This window comes from Rhizoctonia solani, chromosome 3 (genome assembly GCF_016906535.1).
Source record: "Rhizoctonia solani chromosome 3, complete sequence".
Lineage (NCBI taxonomy): Eukaryota > Fungi > Basidiomycota > Agaricomycetes > Cantharellales > Ceratobasidiaceae > Rhizoctonia > Rhizoctonia solani.
In genome coordinates, this window is record NC_057372.1 from 345,626 (window position 1) to 371,399 (window position 25,774).

The 25,774-nt window shown below is 48.3% G+C and overlaps 6 protein-coding genes across 6 annotated transcripts; 3 read left to right on the top strand and 3 right to left on the bottom strand.

Annotated features, from left to right (window-relative positions):
• Positions 1-2,092: 2,092 nt before the first annotated feature.
• RhiXN_02488 (uncharacterized protein) lies at positions 2,093-2,929 on the bottom strand (the record flags this gene model as incomplete). Its single annotated transcript, XM_043322305.1, has 1 exon — positions 2,093-2,929. The coding sequence occupies one exon, from the start codon at positions 2,927-2,929 to the stop codon at positions 2,093-2,095; it is 837 nt and encodes a 278-aa protein (XP_043177801.1).
• A 1,855-nt stretch (positions 2,930-4,784) lies between these two features.
• On the top strand, positions 4,785-6,090 carry RhiXN_02489 (DDE superfamily endonuclease; the record flags this gene model as incomplete). Its single annotated transcript, XM_043322306.1, has 3 exons — positions 4,785-5,487; positions 5,555-5,764; positions 6,068-6,090. 3 exons carry the CDS (start codon positions 4,785-4,787, stop codon positions 6,088-6,090), a joined length of 936 nt encoding a protein of 311 aa, XP_043177802.1.
• A 137-nt stretch (positions 6,091-6,227) lies between these two features.
• On the bottom strand, positions 6,228-7,847 carry RhiXN_02490 (uncharacterized protein; the record flags this gene model as incomplete). The annotated part of the gene is made up of 4 exons (XM_043322307.1): positions 6,228-6,884; positions 6,969-7,517; positions 7,578-7,592; positions 7,650-7,847. 4 exons carry the CDS (start codon positions 7,845-7,847, stop codon positions 6,228-6,230), a joined length of 1,419 nt encoding a protein of 472 aa, XP_043177803.1.
• Positions 7,848-12,481: 4,634 nt separating this feature from the next.
• On the top strand, positions 12,482-15,196 carry RhiXN_02491 (Transposable element Tc1 transposase; the record flags this gene model as incomplete). The annotated part of the gene is made up of 4 exons (XM_043322308.1): positions 12,482-12,546; positions 12,648-13,462; positions 14,253-14,470; positions 14,534-15,196. The coding sequence occupies 4 exons, from the start codon at positions 12,482-12,484 to the stop codon at positions 15,194-15,196; spliced, it is 1,761 nt and encodes a 586-aa protein (XP_043177804.1).
• Positions 15,197-15,239: 43 nt separating this feature from the next.
• RhiXN_02492 (Retrotransposable element Tf2 protein) lies at positions 15,240-19,274 on the top strand (the record flags this gene model as incomplete). The annotated part of the gene is made up of 5 exons (XM_043322309.1): positions 15,240-15,277; positions 15,334-15,413; positions 15,523-15,917; positions 15,948-18,053; positions 18,561-19,274. 5 exons carry the CDS (start codon positions 15,240-15,242, stop codon positions 19,272-19,274), a joined length of 3,333 nt encoding a protein of 1,110 aa, XP_043177805.1.
• A 575-nt stretch (positions 19,275-19,849) lies between these two features.
• RhiXN_02493 (Retrotransposable element Tf2 protein) lies at positions 19,850-24,636 on the bottom strand (the record flags this gene model as incomplete). Its single annotated transcript, XM_043322310.1, has 2 exons — positions 19,850-23,210; positions 23,288-24,636. The coding sequence occupies 2 exons, from the start codon at positions 24,634-24,636 to the stop codon at positions 19,850-19,852; spliced, it is 4,710 nt and encodes a 1,569-aa protein (XP_043177806.1).
• Positions 24,637-25,774: the final 1,138 nt, after the last annotated feature.

A 25,774-nucleotide genomic window follows, 5' to 3' on the forward strand; every position in this document is an offset into this window, starting at 1 on the left:
GGCTCAGGCCCAGAGTAGGGTCAGTAAGTAGTTCGCGTGAGGTCTTCGTTTGAGAACACAATTGTACAATATATGACAAAGCCCCAGTAGGTGTTGCGCTTAGATTTCCTCTGAGTCGTTGTGAGTCGCTAACAGCAGTCACCCCCCTTATCAAAACACCGTATTCTGGAGTACCAGCAGTTCGTATCCGTAGATCTTGTGGGCCCACTTCCACTTTCTTGGTGACAACTTCCTAACCGCAGGTTTGATTGACATTCAAGCTCTTATTCAGTTGAACTGACTCCTCGTCCAGCTATGTGGTCCCGATGGCACACAACTCAACGAATACATTCATCCAGGGGTGAGCCGACTTCGCTCTACTGGATCAATCATACCAGACCGAGCATCCACAGGAAGACAATTAAGTTGCTATTCTCCATCTCCTTTCCCTTTTCGTACATCACATGAGGTAGGTCGTCATTCCACCTGTTCCTAATCCCCTGGTATAAACAACCCTGATTAGTGATAACCGTAGTATCCAACAAGCGTCGACCGTCATGTGGGCTCTATCGCAAATGATCCAGGGTTTGTGTGAACACACCTGGATGAACAGACGACATACAAGCATAGATTATCATGTGAATAATATGAGAACATGAGGATTCAGGGGCACTAAGCATGCCGCTTTTGGGGGAGTGTCGCTTCTGGTGTTCATCCCCTCGAATGGGGTGTTATCAACATAGACTCTCGAAGTTCATCGCTTTTATCAATAGGCTGACTCGTCGATTGTTCGTAATACTAATGCCCCTTATCCGCCAGAATGACCTTCACCGAAACTCAAGGTATCGATACATAACTGTCGGTAGAGTGATCGCTATCAGTCAGTTGGAACCGGGGTGTGATGTAGAAAGGCATGATCGCTCCGGGATTGCCCCCCCCCCTCCCCACAATCACCATGCTATCAATTGATATACATACAGGGCTCAAAACTGAGAACCAGTACTTTTCCTGTCATTGGATCTTACGGGAGGAGCCACATGAACACACTTCCAAATCTGGAATACAAATGAATAGTGAGGAGCACAATTGAATCAACCGAAATGAATTGAGATGAAAACACCAAAATGACCAATGAATTCCAGATCTCTTCAATACGACGTGTTAGTTATGGTGGTTGCAAGAGCCGGGTGGTGTAGGGGTGGAGTATATCCGATAGTCGAGCAGCGAGGGCCAAGATATATATAGATGATAGTCGACTATGAGCCGGGGATCGAGAAAACAAATTGGTAGAAATTAGAAGACTTTAGCGCTGAGCTTTGGGTGTTTCATGACGTATGGAAGAGGTGAATGGACAGGGATGGGCTTCGCGAACTGATCTGCTCTACTATGATTCATAATGAAACCGAGGGGTAACGATTTGTCTCCAATTAGGAATATGTGTATCTTTAATTTGTTAAAATCCCGGCTGGCTGAGGACTACAATTTCGCCTTTTGGCGATTGGACTCTCGAAGTTAATAAAGCATTCAAATTTTAGGAGAAATACAGCGTCTACAACATAGCCACCAATGCTCTGTGCAACTTTACCCCGTAGCCGGAGACCGATCACGACATAAATAAGAAGAATCCCCGAATCTATCAGTCGTCTTCGAGAATTTCCTGCACGCGTGCTTCGTTTGTTCTAGCTGGAATGCCGAAACTGGCGTTATTGCCTCATGGTTGCAACCAAAAGATCAGAGCCCCAAAAAGTTGAGAATACAACTACACGACTAGGACTAGAAGCAGACAAAGAGAACAATAAAACAAGAGGTGATGGTAATACGAACAAAAGTAGGATCCGAGTCCAGGAGAGACAGGGGGTGGCAGAGACAAAACAGAGAACGGATGGGTCGAACGAGTGACTGTGCATAGCTAGCTAGTGTGGATGGACGCGATCCATGTGCGGACTCGGGAAAAAGTGTGAACACGAATAAAGAGGCTGTACTAGCGCACGGACTGAGCGGCGGGAAGGTATGAAGAAAAAGGAAGCGAAAACGAATAAACTAAGGGATGTGGTGAGTATCGCGTAGTACTAGGTTGATAACAACATTACCCACAAGAGCTACAGAGTGGAGATCATCGTACTAGCGCGGCCTTGAACAGCTCGACGGGGGGCAAACTTCTTCGGTCACGTCCTTCCGCCTGAGCCTGGCGCTCCTTCTGGTCTAGTGCGCGTACAAGATTATTGAGCGCAGCCATATCCTTCCGCCTGGCCTCCTCCATCTCACGCTTCCTCACTCGGCTGGACTCTGTCGAACCTGTCGAGGCAGATGGTTGATGTGTATATGGGGCCCTAGGTGGCCTCATGCTCAGGAATGAATCCGACCCTGTCCGTGTGTGCCCATGAGTAGGTTTCTCGGGGTCTGCGAATGGATCGGTATCGGTCGGGGGCTCTGATGCGTGAATATCTGAGAACGGATCGGCGGCGGATGCGGATTTTTCGAATGCGGGTCCGAGTTTGCGTATCACCCCGCCGGCGGGTGGGGCGTTGCCAAACTCTTCTGACTGGGCACGGCGATGGAGACCTCGCCTATATGATCGCTTGCGGCACCATACAATGAGGAAAAGCGTCGTAATGAGCAGAAAGGCGACAACACCAGCGGCTATCAGCACAATTGCGAGTGATGGCAGAGGCATTTTTATGGGCCCTTCGGTGACAGCAGTCTGGATCGGAGCAATCGACGAGGCCGAGATGGTAATGACAGATTTAGCAACGTCTGCTGTTCCAACGAATATGGGGGACACGCTCATTGTCGCTGCATTCCCTGTGGTCCCAATTCCAACAGGTGGTCCACCGGCCCTGGTATCGAATATAAGCTGCGTAGGTAATGCAGAGCTTGCTAAATCCGTCGCAGTATTGATACCGCTGCCCTGATACAAACTATACGATACCGAACCAGTGGGGGGCGGCATTGTAAACGTAGGAGTTACAAACAGTGTCGTCATCCTAAATGTCGACAAGTCGGGGTGGGGGTGTCAAAAGGAGAGAAAAGATTGAATGTCACGTATTTATGCTACAGCCCCAGGCCGCAGATTTTGCATCCCAGGCGGGAAAGGAGAGTTGGAGGGCGAGAGAACGAATTCGATCACCGGCCGTGGGGTGGTCAAGTATCAGGTGCAACGGCGCTAGCTGTTTAGCCAAACAGCAACCAGCCAGGGTCTCAGGGACGCTTTGGTCAACCGGTTTGTTCCCCGTTTGGGTTGTGCGAACGATCTTTCAAATCAGGTGATCAAACTTGTTGCTTGACGGCTGGTCGGTTCGGTCGAGATAAAGCTGGCTGTGTACAAAAGTGCCCGAGACATATGACGAACGTGGATAGAAATCAACATGTTGGTATCGACTGCATATATGGATACGCCACAAGTGTCACCTATCGCGTCCCCACATTCAGATCCAACAAGAGCGTATCTATGCGCGTCTCGGCGCCCCATTCACAAAATTCGGACATAGCGTTTGTTACAACACATTTCATATTTCCACATCGACATCCGACCCGCTCGGCCATTTAGGCTACGATAAAACGCTTCGACTCGACCCAACTGAGACCGGCTCGCCTCATCAGATGCTCGAAATGAAAAGTATTGTCGAGTACGGTTCAATTAGATAAAAGTTAGAAACTCGTCTGTTCAGTAAACCCGAGATCATGTTTATCTCATATCGTAATCGGCGCTTTCGTAGCTGGTCATTTGTATACGATGGTCGAGGCTGTTGTCCTTCGGGTCCTGGAGACCACAACCAGGGATAGGAACTACTGCGGTGTGCATGATAAACATGGAAATCACCGAAGCCTTCTTACATAAGTTGCAACAAACTCCTAATACACAAGCCCTCGACTCCATGGCCATGGTATGACTCGTAATCCAGAAGGCCGCACTCGTATAAGTGGAGGCGTTTAATAATAGTCGGGGTACCAGATATTTGGTTGACAAGTCCAAGAGAGCGCGCAGCCATACCGGGTTATCACGTTTCTGAAGATCCAAGGTACGCATACAAACGACCAGGATTCATCCTCCCTCAGAGTGTGTACATTCAGTTTCGATTAAAAAAAGGCGCGAGGCTTGACATCATACAGGATGCTCATTTCGTGGCTGAAATTTGGTAGGGCTGAGTGAATGCGGGCGATTATAGGATACATCAGTAGGGTTTGGAGCCACCTGGGCCATAGATAAACTAGGTAGAGGTTGTATAGAGTGTAAGGAGAGGTTGGGACCAGCTCATTAGCCCGATGTTTGGCATGATAGATTGGCGTACCAGGGTTATGGCCTTGCGTACTGATGGGCGCCGAAGGATAAGATATGGCAAACGCCTGGTCACCGATTTGAAGCCATCCTGTGTTTGAACTAGAGTCTGGCACGGTTGGATCCGGATATCCGATGCACCAATAGCTGCAGATGTTAGGTAATCAGCAGATACTGGGTGGAATTCCGTAAGAAATTTAGAACAGTCGGCGCGTTCTAAATCGGTCCGTCGGGACGGGACGGATTCGGCCCGAGGACGGGAGGCTGTGCTGGCTTGGACCAGCACTGGACCGTTCTAAAGTGGCTTTCCGTAAGCCATGGTCATGTTGCTCAATAGACCTTTTCTAGAAATAATCGTGTGAATAAATTTATATTCCTTCCCGCTCGGAGTTTGCGTGTGGGATCGTATAAAACATGACGTGTGACTGCGTAACACTTCTACCTTCTGCTCGCCAGCTTTATGTATCAGTTAAATTATCGGTATCATCCAAAGGACTTGGACTCGGACTCGGACGATTTAGTCCTTGACATGTTGATGGACGACGACGACGAGGACTTGATCCTCTTTGAATTTATACGTCTTTATCTACTGAGATCCAAGAATCGTTCCCGCCGGAGGCCTAAGCATTATCTTACACGACCAGAGCTACTACCCAATCCCAGACTTATTTCGGGATGGCAATCTATTTACACCAGTTGCAAGGACCGCGCATTTATTCATGTTCTAGGTATAGATGTGGCAACCTTTGATTACCTCTTGGCCTCGGGCTTTTGCAAAGCTTGGAACAGCCGACCCATCAAGCGAACCAACACAAACGAAGCCGGAGCAAGTCGCATTGGTGCTTGCTCGCTTGATGCAGCCGGAGGCCTGGGACTTTCACTTCATTACCTTTGCAGCACAATGGGCAAGTCCGCTCTACAGATCATCTTTGCCCTGACGCCCTTGACTGTCTCTTGGTACATCAACTTTGCATTCAAGATACTTCTGAAGGTCTTGTGTGAGCTTCCAGAAGCTCGTATTGAATGGCCAAACGCTGAAACAATGCAAGAAAACTCAAGACTCATCAACGCAAAGCACGCCGACGCTCAGTACCTGGACGGTGCCTTCGGCTTCATGGACGGATTGAATCTACCCGTGACAGCAAGCAGTATTGATATCGAACAGAACGCAAACTACAACGGCTGGTTACATTCACACGTAGTCAGCAATGTGATTGTCTTCTCTCCTGATGGTAAGCGTTCTGTTTTCACACAATTTATTAAGATTAAAGCTGACAAGGTGCGTTCAATAACTAATAGGTACAATAATGTCTGTTGTTATCAATGCGCCTGGCAGCTGGCACAATTCAAACGTTGCGCAGCCAATTTATTTGTTCTTAAGGGACAATACACCAAGCGGCTTCTTTCTGTTAGCCAACAGCGCATTCCCTAAGCTTGGAACCGGCAAGGCGCAGAAGATCAAAGTCCCGCTGAAGTTGGGCGCTTGGATTCAAGGAACTGACAAAGAACGTGAGCAAATAAAGAGAGAGTCAAGAGAGGTAACAAGCGCTTGCCAAGCGGTTGAGTGGGGAATGCGTGCTCTTCAAGGATGCTTTTCCCATCTCTATATGCCAATGGACACTCACAATATTGAAGGACGCTCCCGGCTCTTACAAATATGCATGCAACTGCATAACGTTTGTACGTGTATGGTTGAAATTAACCAAATTTGTAGCGTTTATATGCACGTCTGGGGTAGTACCAAGGATATGACCAACAACAAACTTTTTGCCTGCGCTTTTTGGTCTGATTGCATACTCAAATATTACTTAGACCGCGGCCTTCAACCAACATGAGTGCTTAGTACATTTTGTATCTGATGTACAGATAGATACAAATATTTCATTCTATTCTATGAGTACAAGTTTAAGACGGAAACAAGAACAGATAACAGAATGCTCATAGAATGTATTGTGTGATTAACAAAGAGATATCAACGCAAAGCTGCGTCATCAGTTGCCTCTAAGCCAGGGTCAGAATCAAAGACGCGCAACAGGTGCGGTGTGCCAAACATGGCGTTGACAGGCTCTGTAATGGCCAGTATGGGTTGGTTGAAAGGATGTTTGAGATTAGGGGGCTCCCTATTTGGAACGGGATTAAACGCAGGGGGCAGGTGGTAAGGCAGTTGGGCACGCCTTGCAAGCTTGGCTTCAACGCAAGCTTGGACTTGAAGATCAGACTGGAGTCTGATAATCTGGAGTCCCTGTTGCTGAATAGTATTGCGTGCAGTAGCAAGTTGGTTACAAAGCAAAAGATTCTGCTTACTCAAGTCTTGGATTGTCATAGTTGAGACGTTCCCAACTTGTTTCTTACCAAGAAACTTATTCAAGAGTGCCGGACTTTTGTCAGACAAGATATCAATCACGGAGTTGTCAAGCGCGGCTGTGTTCTGTGACTTTGACTTCAAAGATCCTCCCTTCGGACCGCTAGCTTGATGCTTCTTGCTCGCTGGCCCTTTTGCTTCCCTCTTGCCGATATGTTCCTCCTTCACTTCCTGATTGTTGCTGATAACCTTACGCTTCTTGGACCCCTCAACAGACTTGGATGGCGCTGCGTCGCAGGAGTTCAGGGGCTTTGAGGTTGAGGGCTTCTTGATTGGTGATGTTGCATCTGCTCAAGTTGACTGGGAGAGCGGGGAAGGAGCGGGGGCAGGCTCTTTCTGTGCCCCAAAGACCTCTAAGAGCCGGGCTGGTGTCTTGACTGGTGGACAGACTGGTGGCATCGGAGAGGGGGGCCCAGAGAGCGTTGGTTCTTTGTGGGCTGGTCCTGAGAGCTTGTGGAGGTCCCATGGGGGAGACTTGCAAAGGGCCGGAGGATGGGCCTTGAGAGCTGGCTTGCCATTGTCTGGCACACTATTGGCCTCAGATGGCTGATAAACCTCCTTGCCATTGCCCCTATTGTCAGCTCCACTATCACCTGCATTATTGTTGGCATCTTGATCAGCGGCGGGCCCTTTGTCCAAGTCCAAATCAACAAATGTGTCCTCATCCAGCAAGGGGGTCTTGAAATTGGCCAACATGTTGAAATCAAAGCCGTATTGCTGCATGTTGCTTTTGGCCTGCTCAAACTCCGTGTTGAGATTGCTGTTGAAGGGATCTTGGGCAGGTGAGTTGTTTATTGTAAGAATTCCAATTGCCTTGCCAACATTGCAATCAATGGCTAACGCAAGTCGATGCAGGGGGTGCATCTTCTTACGCCCAGTCAGCACAGGAAGTTTGAGTAGCTATTGGCAAAGTAAGCAACAAAATCAGCATCTAATATTGTAAAAAATACTGAAACTCACCATGTTATAGTGCTTCTTTACAGTATTGGTACTTCAATTTGACTGGTTCAACTTGTTATGCTGGGTGCGTACAAGTTCCCACCTCTTGCTCCCCTCTGGCCGCTGCTTGCTAATAATAAACAGCAGGTTAAGCACTTTGTGGATTGACCACCTTGTTGTCCTGGGCCTACACCCGCCGCGCTTGCTGGGAGAGGGTGTCGTGGAGTTGGCCGCAGGGACAGATTTGCGTTCCTTGCCTTTGCGCAAAGACGTAGCGGACTTAGGAGGCATTGCAGATGAATGAAAGTGCGTTCAGTATAGTTTGTGAAATGTGTAGTTGTGTGTGATGTGGTGGAAGAGCGCAGGATGCTGGGAATAGGGGCGCGCAATGTTTATCAACCCCGCCCCTATCTCCTAACTTGGATATGTATAGTTTTTTAGAACGGACCGGGCTAATTGTACACAAGCATTATGTACCGCACTTTAATTCGTTACTTGAGTTCACCTAAACTATGGTGCGCTGGAACTATTGTACACAGACCCAGTACTAAATAAATAATCGAATTCCGATTGGAATATATGCACTGGTGGCAAAGCGCCGGTGGCCTAATTTGGCTTAGAATCTGTTTATCTTATCTTATTGGGTAGATCTCAACCTCTTCTAAATCTAACCATGTGTTCCAAATTTTAGAAGGGGGGGTCCCCCCCCTTCCAAACTGCCATTCTAGACCTTTGGGACACCCCCTCCGCACGTTCCAAATATGTTTCCAAAGTGATTTCATACACAATTCCACGGTGCAAAATGCATCCAAGGTGGTCTATGAATTCAAACTCAACTTTAGAACGTTTCAAATGTTCTAAAGTCCTTACGGAATTCCACCCACTAGCCGGGTGGATTGGTTTTTTGCAAAGATTGCTTTGCGGTTGAGCTGTAGATTTATGACATAATACATTAATCATATATAGAGTACAACGCAATATATATGTATAAAGTAGGGTAAAGATGCAGGAGCTATAGTTACAAATCAATAGGAGTGCAATTGAGCACGTTACCCTCCAGCAAGGAGGCTACATCATCAACATTGCGTAGAACCGGTGTTTCAAACCAAGAAGAGCCATCTTAGCACAGAATGTCTCAGGCAACATTTGATGCTGTAAATGATTGTTCATCAACCTCCCGCACAAAAATGCGCACTCAACATCAACGGATGATGCTATTTTATTGTTTGAGAATGACACTCAGTCAACTAAGAGTTACCTTTGGTACCATAATAAAACTGCTTACCTGGAGCACTCAAGTAGTCAATGGCAAATTTGGCAAGTCCCTAATAAGCAGAAAAGGCTGTTTGCGCTTCCCAATAGCGTAACGGACCCCCTGCAAGTCAAATTACTTTGCTGGAGATGGGTTTGGTGCGTAGATAGCTCTCAATTGAGCCCAACTGTAGTCCACTTGTAGTTGAAGGTTTTTTGCTGAATAACCATTCGTCCTAAAGGTACTTGTCAATATCATTCTTCCCTCAGTACTAGTATAACAGTTACCTCAATATCAAGCTTGTCAGAAGTCTTTTTGGTTGTTGCAGGAGTATTTAGCATGGGCGGAGAGGGATGTAGGCTATTGAATTGAGCCGCTACCATTGAGAAAACTTGGCTGATCTCTGCCTCTGAGCAGCCATTATTGCAGAGCCACTGTAGTTTGCGATCTGGACACATAACTGAAAGATACAATTTGAACATGTTGTAAAGATATTTAATTTAAGCAACTCACCAACAGCAATCCAGTACACCTCTGACTTGGTAAAGAGCCCCATATACAGTATTGGACAAAACCTTGGCAAGGAATTTGATTTTGCTGCAAAATTGCTTATAACTTGTGAATCGTTGAACGTATGGGCATATAAATAGTATGGCTGGATAGCGTCATTCCATAGCTACTGAACGCATGTAAATACAACGCGCTTGTTTAACAAACAATAGAGTTATACACAAAAGAATACGGAGAATCCCTTGACAAGGTTTTGTCTCTAAGATACATAATAAAAGTACAAGGCATGTCTAATAGAGAATTGGCTTCCCTTGGTTTTCAAAAGAAGTTCCATGCGCCTGGGCATGCTCTCAATAAGTTTCTGGCAGTAATCCACCCCAATGTCATCATAAACATCCTGAACTTGCTTCCACAATTCCAGCATCCCACCAGGGGGGCTCTTGTATTCCCCCAATTGTCTCTTGATTTTGGAACACAAATTTTCAATAGGATTCAGGTCTGGTGAGTTTGCTGGCCATTCAAGATACTCAATTCCGTGATTGTCAAGCCATTTGAGACTTGATTTTGCAATGTGGGCATGTGCATTATCAAACTGAAACAGGACCTCCCCCTCCTTCATCCCCAAATGCTTCAGTATCCTAGATGTCTATAAGGACGTTGAGGAGGGTTGGTGCTTAAGGCTGTGGTGTACAAACAATAAGTTGCTTAAGGCAACAAGGAATCTATCTACAGCAATGGCCAACTATCCTACAACAACAAGCATGCTTAAGGCGGTGGCTAGCTATCTAAGTACAATGGTAAGGCCGCTTTGTCACAACTAAGCTTGGACCTATGATACAAGTGGGTTTAAAGTCCATGGCCCTATCACCAATGGACTATGAAACAGTGAAGAGGGGCAACAAAGGCCTAGGGGGTATGGTAAGGGTAGAGGGCAACAATGGCCTGGGGTGTGATGCTTAAGTAAGTGCACTAATGCTCAACAAGGGAGCAGGGCAAGGGGTAGGTAAGAGCTCAGGTGAATTGACAAAGAGGTCAAGTCTTGCTGTTCAAGCAACAACTTGACCTTGTTTATATACATGAGGTGAGCCACATCAGAAACAACAGTGCTAAATAATGAGTCAGAAACAATTTCACATAATATATCAAATATGTCACATGATCTTGATGAGTCATAAATATGTACCAAAAAAGGAAACTGTTTGGAAAAAAGGTAGAAAATAGTAAAAAATCATGTCATGCCAATGAAGGTCATGACATGCTTAAGGCAGTGAGCTAGGTAGTATCTGTTGTAGACACACTCAATACCATGGAATTTATTCCTATTTTCTCAAATTAAAACAAAGTAGATTGGACAACATTTTCAATCATGTGACTTCAGTGCTTATATCATACACTAAGTGCCAAGCCACGTCCCCCCTTGTGCTTATCCAGCACATGTAGCCACCTCCACCTATGACGTCATCATGACACGTCAGTGACACGTATGCATGAGTAAGGCCAACTGCAGAGCAGGGTCCTTATTGGTTATGATATTGCATATTATGTATTTGTAATTAGCTCTTGCTTGTAATATATAAGGAGGGCAACCAACCATGGTAACACCCAGGTCAATTACCTCTTGTCACACTCCACATTGTACAAGGCCTTACAGCCAGATCACTAAGTAGTTACAACGCCTTAAGCGTTACCTCCACTGTACTTACATAGCTTGCCATTGCCCATATGGCCTTGGTCATTGTTAATTAGTAGTCAGATGTTGTAGGGTAGAAACCACTGCCTTAAGCAGTCAGTACTTGTATTCCACACAGCCACAAGCACCCGCGCCCTTGACGTCCTTACAGACGTCTAGGACACTAGGTAATCAACCTTAAGTTGGTTGCAAACCATGCCTACCAGCACACCCATCACTTAACTCAACAACAAGAAGGCCCCTAGTACTAGCACAAGGGAAATCAGGTGATTGGGATTGCCTTTTGCTGTCAATAATCAAACCAGCATTGTCCCCACCTAGTACCAAATTGCTATAAGGCTAATGGGTTCTAATTGTCTGCATACCAATGGTTGCTGCACCATCTACCAGTGACCTCAGACAGCAGATACACCTGCTTGCAGACACTAGACCCTACATTACACCTGCCCACAGCTGTAATTAGCAGTACTTACTGTTCAACGCTAGGTTGTTTGACACAGAGGTTTAGCAATAGCCGTAGTAAAGCGCTCATAAGTCCTGATATAGGCACCCACTAGTTCCCCTACTCCACCACCATTACCTCCCGCACTCCCCCTTGATCTTCATCCCAAGCAGCCGCCCATGCTGGACAATCATTCCCTACACATCCAATGGCAACCTGCTCCAGGCTGCCCTCTTGAGCCTGTTCCCCTGTTGATCAAGGACAGCTGGAACCCCTATTTTTGCCAGCCCCCTGTTATAACCTCCTAACATTTACCATTGGACTTGCACGTTTTTTCTGATATTTTTAGTATTTTTTACGGACTTGATATCTTTTGTTTTTCGATCACGTGATCTCGGCGCTTATTATGCCGAGATGCCGCGCCGAGATGCCGTGCCAAGGGCGCTTAGAAGGAATCCACGCTTCTGCGCAGCCCGCAGCACGCTTCTCATTTGTCTTAGCTACTTCTTTCTCTCACGCGCACAGACCATGTAGATAGTGTGCCTTGTCTATATATACAGCAGGGAAATTGCTTGGAGACACCAAGTCGATTTTACCTTGTCTCTTACACATTAGAGAAGGTAGCCAGCCAGCTAAGTAGCCGGCCCCCAAGTAGTATCAGTAGCACTCACCCCCTTACCTGACCTACCACACCTCCAGGCCTCAGGCCCCCTCCGCATCGACCGTAGATAGTTAGTCGTCGCCTTACGTGACTTAGTAGATAGTAGTTAGCCTTAGTTAGTTAGATTACATAAGCCAGTGTAGTAGTACGGCCACAAGCGCCCGCTTCCACCAGCGTGTACCCACCTTACAGTGGTGTACGACACCCCCCTGAGCTTGGCAAAGTCTCCCTTGAGCAGGTCATCTGCCTTCTGTGGGGATTACAATCCCAAGTCAACCCATCAAGCGGACCCTCTCAGAACAAAATGAGATTAATCAAGAGGTTTGCACCAACGTCAAGAACATCTCCCAAGCGGTCAATGTTGTCAAGGATGGGCTTGCCCAGCTCCAGCTCCCCTGGGGTCCCCACACCCCAGAAGATCAAAAACCCCCTGCGGTCAAGGAAACCCCCAGGGCTGCACCCAAAGCCAAGCCTATTGGCAAGGCTTGACCCTTCCTTGGGGCCCCAGCCCCTATCCTCTCTACAGGGGCCCCTAGGCGCAACCCCCTTGCCCTCTTCAACCCTTACCCCTCCTCTTCCTTCCCTTTGGGACCAGCTCCAGCCACCCAAGGACCTCCACCAGCGCCTGTTGTCACCCTGGCGCAGCCTCCAGCCCCCTCCACTGTAAAGGTGGACCACCCTGACACCTTCAAAGGCAAAATTGGCTTGGAGGCCAAACAATGGCTGACATGCATGTTGGCCTGGGTCCGCCTTAACCAAAGGCAGTTCCCATTGGACCTGGAGGTCCCAAGTTTCCTCCTCATGAATATGACAGAGGCTGGTGGAGCATGGGCCCACCCCCATTTGGACCAACTAGGGTCCCACTGTGCACTCATCCAGACCATAGATGAGTTCAAAGTTGAGTTCCTGGCCGCTTTCAGCAACCCAGATGCTACCCAAGCAGTGGAGCGGAAAATCACTTCCCTCACACAGACCAGCACTTGTGCCAAATACATTACCAAGTTCCACACGCTGCAAATGGAACTTGACTGGAATGATGCTGCACTTTGGGGTCAATTTGCATGCGGACTACACTGGGAGGTCCAAAGACAAATTGCCACAAGGGAGAGGCAACCCAGAACCCTGAGGGAGCTCCAAGATGCCTCCCTCATTATTGACAATGCCCTCTGTGAGGAAAGAGCCAGCCACCTGCAACAGGGTAATAAGTCTGGTAAAACTTCAACCACCCCCAACTGGGGGGTGAGTACCGGCCAACAGGCCACCAAAACCAGTCCCCTCTCCTCTGATCCCAATTACATCTTGGAGGAAGAGCAAAATTGCCAACACACAGAAGGCCTCTGTGTGAAATGCAGTAAGGCTGGACACAAATTTGCCAAGTGTAGGACTGGCTGGAAGGCTACCCCTACTGTTACACCCTCAAGAATGATACCATTAGACTTGCCTATTTTTTCTAATATTTTTACTATTTTTTACGGACTCAATATCTTATGTTTTTCAATCACGTGACCTTGGCGCTTACATTGCCAAGGTGCCGTGCCAAGGTGCTGTGCCAAGGGCGCTTAGAAGAAATCCACGCTTCTGCGCAACCTGCAGCACACTTCTCATTTGTTATGTGTACTTCCTCTCTCACGTGCACAGACCATGTAAATAGTGTGTCTCTGTCTATATATACAGCAGGGAAATTGCTTGGGACCACCAAGTTGATTTTACCTTGTCTCATATCCATTGAGGAGGATTAGTCAGCCAACTAAGTAGTTGGCCCCCAGCAGTACTCAGACGTTGACCCCCATACCTCACTCATCACACCTCCAGGCCTAAGGCCCCTTTGCCACTAGCCCCAGTAGAAGTCCACCTTAAGCGGCAATAGTTTAGCCTTAGTACATAGTTAGATTAGCTCTGTCTGTAGTAGTACGGCCTTAAGCGCCCGCCCCACTAGCAAGTACCCACCTTACAGTGGTGTACTAGCGCAAACAAAAAGTATCTGGACAAGGTCACGTGCCCAATTTCCTCTTTCATCACAATGCCCCCGTGTCGCAGTAAGGAAGTTTCGCAGCTGAATCAAGGTCGCATTTTGGCTCTACATGATGAAGGAAAAACGTATAGATATATTGAAGAACGTACTGGTGTTCCAAAATCTACAGCTTGTGATATTGTGGCAAATTACAAGAAATACGGGTCTGCTACCCCTCGGCCCCGGCCTGGTCGCCCACCCGCCCTATCCCCTCAAACTCGGCGGTCTATTGCACGTTATCTGAAACTCTACCCAGAGAAACCATATTATGCAATTGCCAAGCTCGACGGGACTGTTACCGAGCGTCAAGTTCAGTATACTGCAAATCAAATGGGCCTCCAGCGCTATGTTGCTCGCCAGCAGCCGTACCTCTCACAGAAAATGATTGATGCTTGACTTGATTGGGCCAAGAATAACACAAATCAAAATTGGGATTGGGTAGCTTGGGCCGACGAGTCCACAATTGACACAGGAGAGCAGCCAGTGCGACCAAAAGTTACCCGGAAGCAAGGAGAAGCATATCTACCCAAGAACATGGTCCCAAGCTTCCAAACTGGTTGCCAAAGTGTCCCTATGTGGGGCTGCATTGCTCACAGCAAGAAGGGCCCATTGATTTGGCTCGAACTATCGCCTTGCATTGCTGGAAAGAAGGGCCGCTCAAGAGGCGGGGGGCTCACCTCAGCAGGGTATGCTGAACAAGTACTCAAAGGTCCACTCAAGGAGTTTTTGGATGAATTAGAGGCTGAGCGGGGTCACAAGATCCTCATCGTCGAGGATGGAGCACCGTTGCATAAGGGTCCACAAGCACGGGAGGCCCGGGCAGCACTGGGTATAGAACAGCTAGCCCATCCATTGGGCTCTCCCGATCTCAATGCCATCGAGCCCATATGGCGTCTCCTCAAATCACGCGTTTTCAAGGTGCCTGGAGCTCGGAGAAATGCTGACAAGCTTTGGAAAGTGGCCAAGCGGGTTTGGGATGAACTTACAGTGGAGGATATCAACAAACACACGGGGCAGATGGATGCCCGGGTTCAAGCTATCAAAGAAGCTGAAGGGGGGCCTACTGAGTTCTAGGCAATTTATTCGAGCTAAATATGTATATTCAACTTTATTTTCTATGTTAACATTACTGTACATCAAGAAAAATGGAAGCCGGTGAATATGGGGGGGTCGCGTTGGTCACGTGTCCGGATATTTGTTGTAAGCGCTAGTACAACACCTAAGGAGGATAAGGGGAAAGCCAAGGAAACCACCAAAATAGGCAAAGACTCCAAGTACCAATTGGGAAAGAGTAAGGGTACCTGCTGCCACGTGCAAGGACCCCAAGGACTCTGGGCTTATTGAATTTTGTAATATATTGAATAGTAACAATAGAATCTCCCCTCTGTTCACAATTTCAGTCAAGCCAGAGAAACAAGCAGAATCTTTAGAAGTCCTGATAGACTCAGGTGCCACATCCTCATTCCTTCACCCACGCACCGCAGAATTACTCTGCCTTCCACTCATTGATCTCCCCACACCTTGCACCGTAACTATGCTTGATGGGTCAAGCCCCCAGGCTGGCAAAATCTGGAAGAAGACAATACTAACCTTCACTTACAATGGTAAAAAGATGACAGAAACTTTCCTCATCTGTAACACCGGTGATCACTTGGCCATCTTAGGCTTGAAATGGTTGGATGCTGACAATCCAGAAATTGACTGGAATTCCCACACCCTATCCTTTCTGCACATGCCACCAGAACATGTAGCCATTGCCAAGGAAGAGGAAGCCAATCAGAACCCTCTTGAAGGAGTACCCCCCAAATACCACCAATAAACCAAGGTATTTGGAGAGGAAGAATTCAATAAACTTCCCCCACATAGGCATTACAACATTGGCATTGAACTTACAGAAGAAGGACCCCTCAATTCCCCCCTATACAGCATGACCAATGCCAAGTCTGCCACACTGAAGGATTGGCTCAGGGATGAGTTGAGAGCTGGAAAAATTTGCCCCAGCAAGTCATCTATCAGCTCCCTGGTAATGTTTGTACCAAAAAAAGATGGTTCCTGCCGCTTGGTTGTTGACTACTGTTGCCTCAACAACCAGACAAAGAAAAATGTTTACCTGCTACCCTGTCCAGATGACCTTGTGGCCCAACTCCACAGCGCCAAGGTCTTCACTAAGTTAGATCTACAATGGGGTTACAACAACGTCCAAGTTAAAGAAGGTGACAAATGGAAAACTGCCTTCTGCACCAAGTATGGCCTGTACAAATCCTTGGTCATGACATTTGGCTTAACCAATGCTCCTGCTGCCTTCCAACACTTCATGAACAAATTGTTCAAGGATCTCCTGGATGTATGCGTCATCATTTACCTTGATGACATCCTAATCTACTCAAAGGATGATGCAACCCACACCCAGCATGTTCACAAGGTCCTGCAATGTTTAAAGGAAAACCAGCTGTTCTGTAAGGTGTCCAAGTGCACCTTCCATGTTACCTTGGTGGAATACTTGGGGATCATTGTATCAGACAAGGGTTTCAGCCTGGATAAGCTTAAAATCCAGGCAGTCCAAGAATGGCCAACGCCCACCAAGGTCAAGGAAGTCCAGTCCTTCCTTGGGTTTGCAAACTTCCTCTGTCAATTTGTTGCCAACTTTAGTCACATGGCCAGACCCCTGCACAACTTGGTAAAAAAGGATACGCCGTGGAAATGGGATACTAAGGAGGAAGAGGCATTCCAGGGGCTAAAAAATGCTATCACCAATGCCCCAGTCCTTTGTCATGCTGATCCTTCAAAGCCTTACTTCCTGGAAACAGATGCATCTGGCACAGCCCTAGGGTCCATCCTCAGTCAACAACAGGAAGACAGCCGCCTGCACCCACTTGGCTTTCTATCTGAATCATTCAAAGGAGCTGAGCAGAACTATGACACACACAACAAGGAGCTCCTAGCAATCATTTGCTCCTTTGAGTATTGGCGCATATTCCTGGAAGGGATGGAACATTCAATCACCGTATTTACAGACCATTGGAACCTTGAGTATTGGAAAGAATCCCAAACATTCAACCAACAACACACACAGTGGCACTTACTCCTGGCCGGATATAACTTCCACATTGTTTACCAACCAGGGAAGCAGTCCAGGAAACCCAATGCTCTGTCATGCTGCTCTGACCATGCCAACATCCCACCTGCCAACCAGACCATGCTCCCTGATCCTGTATTTGCCAATGTAGCCCTAGTTACACCTAAGAAGGAACTCCAACGCCAAATTGAGGCCGCCCTAGACCAAGACAAATCCCTGGAGGAAATAATACAATTCCTCCAAAACAAATCAAAGGCACCTCCATCCATCAAATGCACATTTAAGGACTATCAAATGGAAGCAGGACTTCTCTTCTACCAAGGGAGGATTGTGGTTCTGAATGTAGGAACCTTACAAACGGAGCTACTAAGGATCTTCCATGACAGCCCCTTGGCCAGCCACCTGGGTAGACAACACACACTAGAACTAGTCTCAAGGAACTACTACTGGCCCAGGATCTGTGCTGACACATACTGGCACGTGGACTCCTGCAAAACTTGTCAGCAGATCAGGAAGCCCAAATATGCACCCATCCCTCCTCAGCCACTAGAACTCCCTACTTGCCTGTGGCAACATGTATCCTATGACATGATTGTAGATCTGCCTAAAGACAGTAATAGTGATTCCATCCTGGTCATTGTAGATAGCTTCACCAAGTATGTCATCCTGGTGGAATGCTCCAAGAAGCTGAAGGCTCCTGAACTAGCGGATCTATTCCTACAACATATATGGAAACGCTATGGCATGCCTGAAAAGACAATCTCAGACCAAGGAAGGGTCTTCAATAATAAATTCCTAAAAGCGCTGTACCAACATTTGGGAATAGACCCTGTCAGAGCCAACAACTACCACAGGGTAAGCCCAACAAGCTATTGCCTAGTATAGGACTTATCAGCAAGTGGGATCTAACAATGCTCTAAGGCAATTGCCAGATGAGGGGTTGGACAAGACCAATATAAGTAAAGTGCACTAATGCTGTAAAGACAGCAGGGCAAGGAACCTTTTGACAGGGACTGGTATGCTCTCAGGCAATACTCTTAAGTGTATGTCTTAGGGTAGTAGTGTTGGAAGAGGATAAGAGGTTGAGTTCTGAGGCTTAAGGCTCTCAGAACCCTCCTTATATATTCAACAGAGAAGGGGAAGAGTAATTACATGTACAAACATAACAACAAAGATAAGGTCACATGACCAAAGATAAGAAAGACGTGATCACATGACCTTTAGTCATGTGATAAGATTACATAATAAGCGCTAAGCGCTTAAATAGCGTAAAGATGCATATATCCATAAATCTTCATGAAAATAGCGCATATATTCACTATTTCTTCGGCTTAGTGGATTCTAAGGTGGTCACGCCTCTAGGGCATGACAGACCCTCACTTCTCCTTGGCCTATCATCTGCAAAGCAATGGGCAGACAGAATGTGTGAACCCCACAGTCAAACACTTTTTGCAAGCTTATTCTGGGATCAACCAGAAGGATTGGGTAAAATGGCTGCCAATGGTGGAATTTGCCTACAACAATGCAGTTCACAGCTCCACAGGCAAATCCCCCTTCAAGGCACTTTATGGATGGGAACCAGCCCTCACTCCTAGTAATGTCCCAACCAATGTGCCAGAAGCAGACAAACTAGCAACGCAAATGGAAGCCCAATGGCAGGAAATAGAAGCAGCACTCTGGCAGTCATGCATGTCTTTGACTGCCGGAGAATCAGGAGAACCAGTTGAATTTGAAACTGGAGAAGAGGCCTGGCTAGATGCCAAGAACATAAAGCTGAAGACCCTGAGTCCTAAGCTAACCAAACAACGCCTAGGTCCCTTCAAAATAACCAAGAAAATCTCCAACTGCACATACTGCCTGGAACTCCTGCCATCAATGAGGATTCACAACTTGTTCTATGTGGGACTATTGTCTAAAGTCAAGGAGGACAAGAACTGCACCTTTGAGAACCAACCACCACCCGTTACCATGGACAGAGAAGAAGAATACAAGGTAGAAGGCATAACGGATGCAGAGGAATGCAACAGGGATTGGTTCTTCAGAGTCAAGTGGAAGGGTTATGGATCAGTGTCCTAGACGTCCGTTAGGGCGTCAAGGGGGATGGCGCTTGTGGCCGCGGTGTACAATGAGAAAGTCGCAGTAAGGCGACAACAAACCTATCTACGGCGACGAGCGGCTATCCTACAACAACAAGACCGCTTAAGGCGGTGACAAGCTATCTAAGTACAACGACAAAGCCGCTTAAGGCGGTGTGGACTATCTAAGTGGCTAACTAAGTAATTGCTGGGCTGTAAGGCCCTCGTACACTGAGTGGATGCAACAAGAGGTAATCGACCTGGGTGTTACCATGGTTGGTTGGCCTCCTTATATATTACAGAGGTAGACTAATTACAAATACAGATATATGCAATACCATAACCAATAAGAACCCCGCTCCGCAGTCGGCCTTACTCATGCATACGTGTCACTGACGTGTCATAGTGATGTCATCGGTGGAGGTGGCTATGTGTGCTGAGGTAAGCGCGGGAGGGGACGTGGCTTGGCGCTTAGCGTATGATATAAGCGCCGAAGTCACGTGATCGAAAATGTTGTCCGTTTGCTTTTGTTTAAATTCGAGAAAATGGGAATAAATTCCCTGGTATCGACTGTGTCTACGACACTGCCCCCCCTCTAAGGGCCTTGGCAGCGCCGAGGGCCTTCTTTTTCATTTCCTTTTCAAATTTTTCTAGGATTTTTTCGGCGTTTTTGAGGTTTTCCCTTGGTTCCCAGGTATTCTCCTCTGATCCGTAGCCTTTCCATTTTACCCTAAAAAACCACTTCCCGTTCCTTTCTTCCATGTCTGTGATCCCTTCAACCTCATATTCTTCCTCTCCATCCACGGTGACGGGTGGAGGCCGGTTCTCAAAGCTGCGCTTTTTGTCCCTCTTGACCTTTGACAGGAGACCCACGTAGAAGACATTGTGGATTCTCATTGTTGGTGGGAGTTCTAGGCGGTACGCTCTGTCGGAGATTCTCTCGATTACTTTGAAGGGGCCTAGGCGTTGTTCAGTTAGCTTTGGACTCAGGGTCTTTAGCTTCACATTTTTGGCGTCTAGCCAGGCTTCTTCTCCGATTTCGAACTTGAGTGGTTCTCCTACTTCTCCGGCTACCATGCGTGTCTTTGATTGCCGGAGTGCCGCCTCTATTTCTTGCCATTGTGATTCCATCTGGGCTGCTAGATCATCTGCCTCAGGGACGTCTGTTGGAACGTTACTCGGAGTCAAGGAAGGTTCCCATCTGTATAGTGCCTTAAAAGGGGATTTGCCTGTTGAGCTATGTACCGCGTTGTTGTAGGCAAATTCCGCCATTGGTAACCATTTGACCCAGTCCCTCTGGTTTATCCCTGAGTAGGCCCGTAAGAAGTGTTCAACCGTGGGATTTACACGTTCTGTCTGCCCGTCACTTTGAGGGTGATAGGCTGAGGAGAAATGGGGGTCTATTCCCAGGCGTTGGTACAGGGCCTTCAGGAATTTGTTATTGAAGACCCGTCCGCGGTCCGATACTGTCTTTTCAGGCATACCATAGCGTTTCCATACATGGCGCAGGAATAGATCTGCTAACTCCGGTGCTTTGAGTTTCTTGGAACACTCTACCAGGATTACATATTTGGTAAAGCTATCCACAATGACCAGGATGGAGTCACTATTTCCGTCTTTGGGCAGGTCTACTATCATGTCATATGACACATGTTGCCACGGGCATGATGGGAGTTCCAGAGGTTGAGGTGGGATGGATGCGTACTTGGGTTTCCGGATCCATTGGCATGTTTTGCAAGAATCAACGTGCCAGTATGTGTCAGCCCGGATGCCAGGCCAGTAGTAGTTCCTGGATACCAGTTCTAGGGTCCGTTGCCTGCCCAGGTGACCAGCCAGAGGGCTGTCGTGGAATATGCAAAGTAGGTCCGTTCTCAATGTTCCGATGTCTGGTACCACAATTCTCCCTTGGTAAAATAGTAAGCCTGCTTCCATATTGTAATCCCTGAAGGCGCGTTTAATTGATGGTGGGGCCTTGGACTCATTTTGGAGGAATTGTAGTATCTCCTCCAGGGACTCATCTTGGTCCAATGCAGCTTCAATCTGGCGTTGTAGTTCTTTTTCGGGAGTTACCAGGGCCATGTTGGCAAATACTGGGTCAGGGAGCATGGTCTGGGCGGCGGGTGGAATGTCGGCATGATCAGCACGTCGTGAGAGGGCATCAGGTTTTCCGGACTGCTTTCCTGGGCGGTAAACGATTTGGAAGTTATACCCTGCCAATAGTAGGTGCCATCGAGCGTGGCGACGGTTGAATGTTTGGGACTTCTTCCAGTACTCCAGGTTTCGGTGGTCCGTGAATACGGTGACAGGGTGGGCGGTTCCTTCCAGGAAAATGCGCCAGTACTCAAAGGAGCGGATGATAGCTAAGAGTTCCTTGTCATGGGTGTCGTAGTTCTGCTCTGCCCCCTTGAATGACTCAGATAGGAAACCTAGCGGATGGAGACGGCCGTCTTCCTGACGTTGGCTGAGTATGGAACCTAGTGCTGCCCCTGAGGCGTCTGTTTCCAGGAAATAGGGCTTGGACGGGTCTGCATGACATAGTACGGGTGCGTTGGTAATAGCGTCTTTTAATCCCTGGAAGGCCTCTTGTTCCTTGATGTCCCATTTCCAAGGAGTGTCCTTTTTGACTAGGTTGTGTAGCGGCCTAGCAATATGACTAAAGTTGGCGACAAAGCGGCGGAGGAAATTGGCAAATCCCAGAAATGATTGGACTTCTTTGACCTTAGTGGGTACCGGCCATTCTTGTACTGCCTGTATTTTGAGCTTATCCAGACTGAAACCCTTATCGGAGACCATAATCCCTAGGTATTCAACAGCGGTGACATGGAAGGTGCACTTTGATGCCTTGCAGAATAACTGGTTATCCATTAACCGCTTTAGGACTTCATGAACATGCTTTGTGTGGGATGCGTCATCCTTAGAGTAAATTAGGATGTCATCAAGGTAGATGATGACGCATACGTCCAGTAAGTCTTTGAATAGTTCATTCATAAAGTGCTGGAAAGCGGCAGGGGCATTTGTCAGGCCAAAGGTCATGACCAGGGATTCATAGAGGCCGTACTTGGTTCGGAACGCGGTTTTCCATTCGTCACCTTCTTTAACACGGACATTGTTGTATCCCCATCGCAAGTCCAATTTAGTGAAAACCTTGGCACCACGGAGCTGGGCCATCAAGTCATTGGGACGAGGGAGTGGGTAAACGTTCTTTTTGGTCCGGTTGTTGAGACGGCGGTAATCAACGACCAATCGGCGGGAGCCATCCTTTTTAGGGACAAACATGACAGGGGAACTGATTGAGGATTTGCTGGGACGAATCTTCCCAGCCTTGAGCTCATCCCTGAGCCAATCCTTGAGCGTAGCGGATTCGGCGTCAGTCATGCTGTATAATGGAGAGTTCAAGGGGCCTTCTTCCGTCAGTTCGATCCCAATGTCGTAATGCCAATGGGGCGGAAGCTTGTTGAATTCCTCCTCTCCAAATACCTTGGCGTATTGGTGGTACTTGGAGGGTACTCCATCAAGGGGGTTTTGGTCAGCTTCTTCCTCCTCAGCAATGGCCACATGTTCTGGAGGCGCATGGGGAAAGGATAGGGTCCGTTGATTCCAATCAATCTCCGGATTGTGGGCGTCCAACCATTTCAATCCTAAGATGGCAGCGTGAGATCCTGTGTTGCAGATGAGGAAGGTCTCAGTTATACGTTTGTCATCAAAGGAAAAGGTTAGGTTAGCCTTTTTCCAGATTTTGCCAGCCTGGGGGCTCGACCCATCGAGCATGGTAACAGTACAAGGTGAAGGGAGGTCTATGAGTGGGAGGCGGAGTGATTCCGCGGTACGGGGATGCATGAAGGAGGAAGTGGCGCCTGAATCAATCAGGACTTCTAAGTGTTCCGCTTGTTTCTCTGGTTTGATGGAAATTGTGAATAGGGGGGAGATTCTATTGTGACTATTTGATATATTACAAATTTCCGAAACCAAGCCAGAGTCCTTGGGGTCCTTGCGCGCGGCAGCAGGTACCCTTACTCTTTTCCCGATTGGTACTCAGAGTCTTCGCCAATCTTGGCGGCTTCCTTAGCATTCCCCTTATCCTTGATAGGGGTGGCTTTCCAACCCGTGCGGCATTCCGCAAACTTGTGACCCATTTTTCCGCACTTGATACAAGCGCCAGCGGCGCGGCGGCGATTTCGTTCTTCTTCCGACACAAAGTTTGGATTGTCGGAGAGCTTCTTAGAACCGGTGCTTGACTGGCCGGTACTCGTCCCCCTTGCGGGGTTAGATGGTCTGCTAGACTTACTATCCTTTGGCGGATGGCTAGCACGCTCCTCACGGAGGGCGTTATCAATGACAAGTGCTGCATTTTGCAGCTCTAAGAGGGTGCGGGGGCGGTGTTCACGGGTCGCAATTTGGCGGCTGACCTCCCAATGGAGGCCTTGGGCAAACTGGCCTCGAAGGGCCGCGTCGTTCCAGTCCAGTTCCATTGCTAAGGTCCTGAACTTTGTGATATAGTCCGCGCATGTGCCGGACTGAGTGAGGGTGGTAATTTTCCGCTTGGCGGCCCTTGTGGCATCAGGGTCGCCAAATGCTGCCAAGAACTCCGACTTGAACCCCTCGACTGTTTGAATAATGGCTCGGTGTGATCCAAGCTGGTCGAGGTGTGGGTGGGCCCAGGCCCCGGCGGAATCCTTCATGTTCATCAGGAGGAAGGATAGGACCTCCTGATCAGTTGGGAACATCTGCGAGTTGAGGCGGGTCCAGGCCAGCATCCAGGTCAGCCATTGTTTTGCCTCACTCCCTATTTTGCCTGTGTAGGCGTCGGGGTGGTCAACCTTGACCGGAGCGGGATAGTGGGCTGCTGGAGCCGGAGGGAGAGGGGCAGGTGCTCCGATTGGGGATCGGAGACGCGGAGATGGAGGGGGAGATGGGACTTGCGGGGGCACTGCTCGTACAGGAGTGGGTTGGGCAAAGGCGGGCAACCCCTTAGATGGTTTGGGCCAGAATGAGACCCGACTAGTCGATCCAATAGGGTCGACTTTTGATAGGGGGCGTGGCGTTGCTTCCACGGCCGGGGGCTTGGTATCTTCTGGGGTCCTTGGCCCGTGGGTTTGGAGGCTTCTAAGCCCATCCTTGACAACATCGACGGCTTGGGATATATTTTTGACGTTGGTGCGGGTCTCAATCCCTGCTTCCTTGATTTCCCCAACTTCTTGTTCGAGGCGTTCGACTTGGCCGAGGAGGCCAAGGAGGAGGCGTGTGACGCGCTCGAGGGATACTTCCCCAAGCTCGACAGGGGCGGCTGACGGAAGGAAGGGTCCCAGGTCCCCTTGATCAATAGGGGAGCGGGTTCGAGAGGGCGGCCGGGAGCGGGTTGCCATGGAATGTGTGGGATAGGAGCGGCCAGCGTGGGAAGAGGCCCGCAAGGAGGAGCGAGTGGGGGTGCGCGAGGTAATGGTGGGCGAGTGTGGAAAGTGGGGGCTGTACAGCCAAGGTGCCTATATCAGGACTTAGGAGCGCTTTATTGCGTTATACGCTAAGAACCTGCGTCAAACAACCTAGCGTTGAACAGTAAGTGTAGCTAATCACAGCCGTGGGCGGGCGTGATGTAGAACCTTGTCTCTGCAAGCGGGTGTATCTGCTGTCTGGTTCCGCTAGCAAAGGGTGCGGCAACCGTGTGGTATGCGGGCGATAGGGTTAGCCTGCCTTATAGCAATTTGCTACTACGTGGGACCAACAGCTCTTTGATTATTCCAGCTGAAAGGGGAGTCCAATCACGTGTTTTCGCTCGTGCTAGTACAGGTAACCTTCTTGGTGGTTGGTGCTCAGTAGTGGGTGTCGCAGAACGGTTTGTAACCGACGTAAGGTCGATTACCTAGTGTCCTAGACGTCCGTTAGGGCGTCGAGGGGGATGGCGCTTGTGGCCGCGGTGTACAATGAGAAAGTTGCAGTAAGGCGACGACGAACCTATCTACGGCGACAAGCGGCTATCCTACGACAACAAGACCGCTTAAGGCGGTGACAAGCTATCTAAGTACAACAACAAAGCCGCTTAAGGCGGTGTGGACTATCTAAGTGGCTAACTAAGTAATTGCTGGGCTGTAAGGCCCTCGTACACTGAGTGGATGCAACAAGAGGTAATCGACCTGGGTGTTACCATGGTCGGTTGGCCTCCTTATATATTACAGAGGTAGACTAATTACAAATACAGATATATGCAATACCATAACCAATAAGAACCCCGCTCCGCAGTCGGCCTTACTCATGCATACGTGTCACTGACGTGTCATAGTGATGTCATTGGTGGAGGTGGCTACGTGTGCTGAGGTAAGCGCGGGAGGGGACGTGGCTCGGCGCTTAGCGTATGATATAAGCGCCAAAGTCACGTGATCGAAAATGTTGTCCGTTTGCTTTCGTTTAAATTCGAGAAAATGGGAATAAATTCCCTGGTATCGACTGTGTCTACGACAATCAGAGGAGAACATGTGGGAACCCCGGAAAAACCTGAAAAATGCAGGG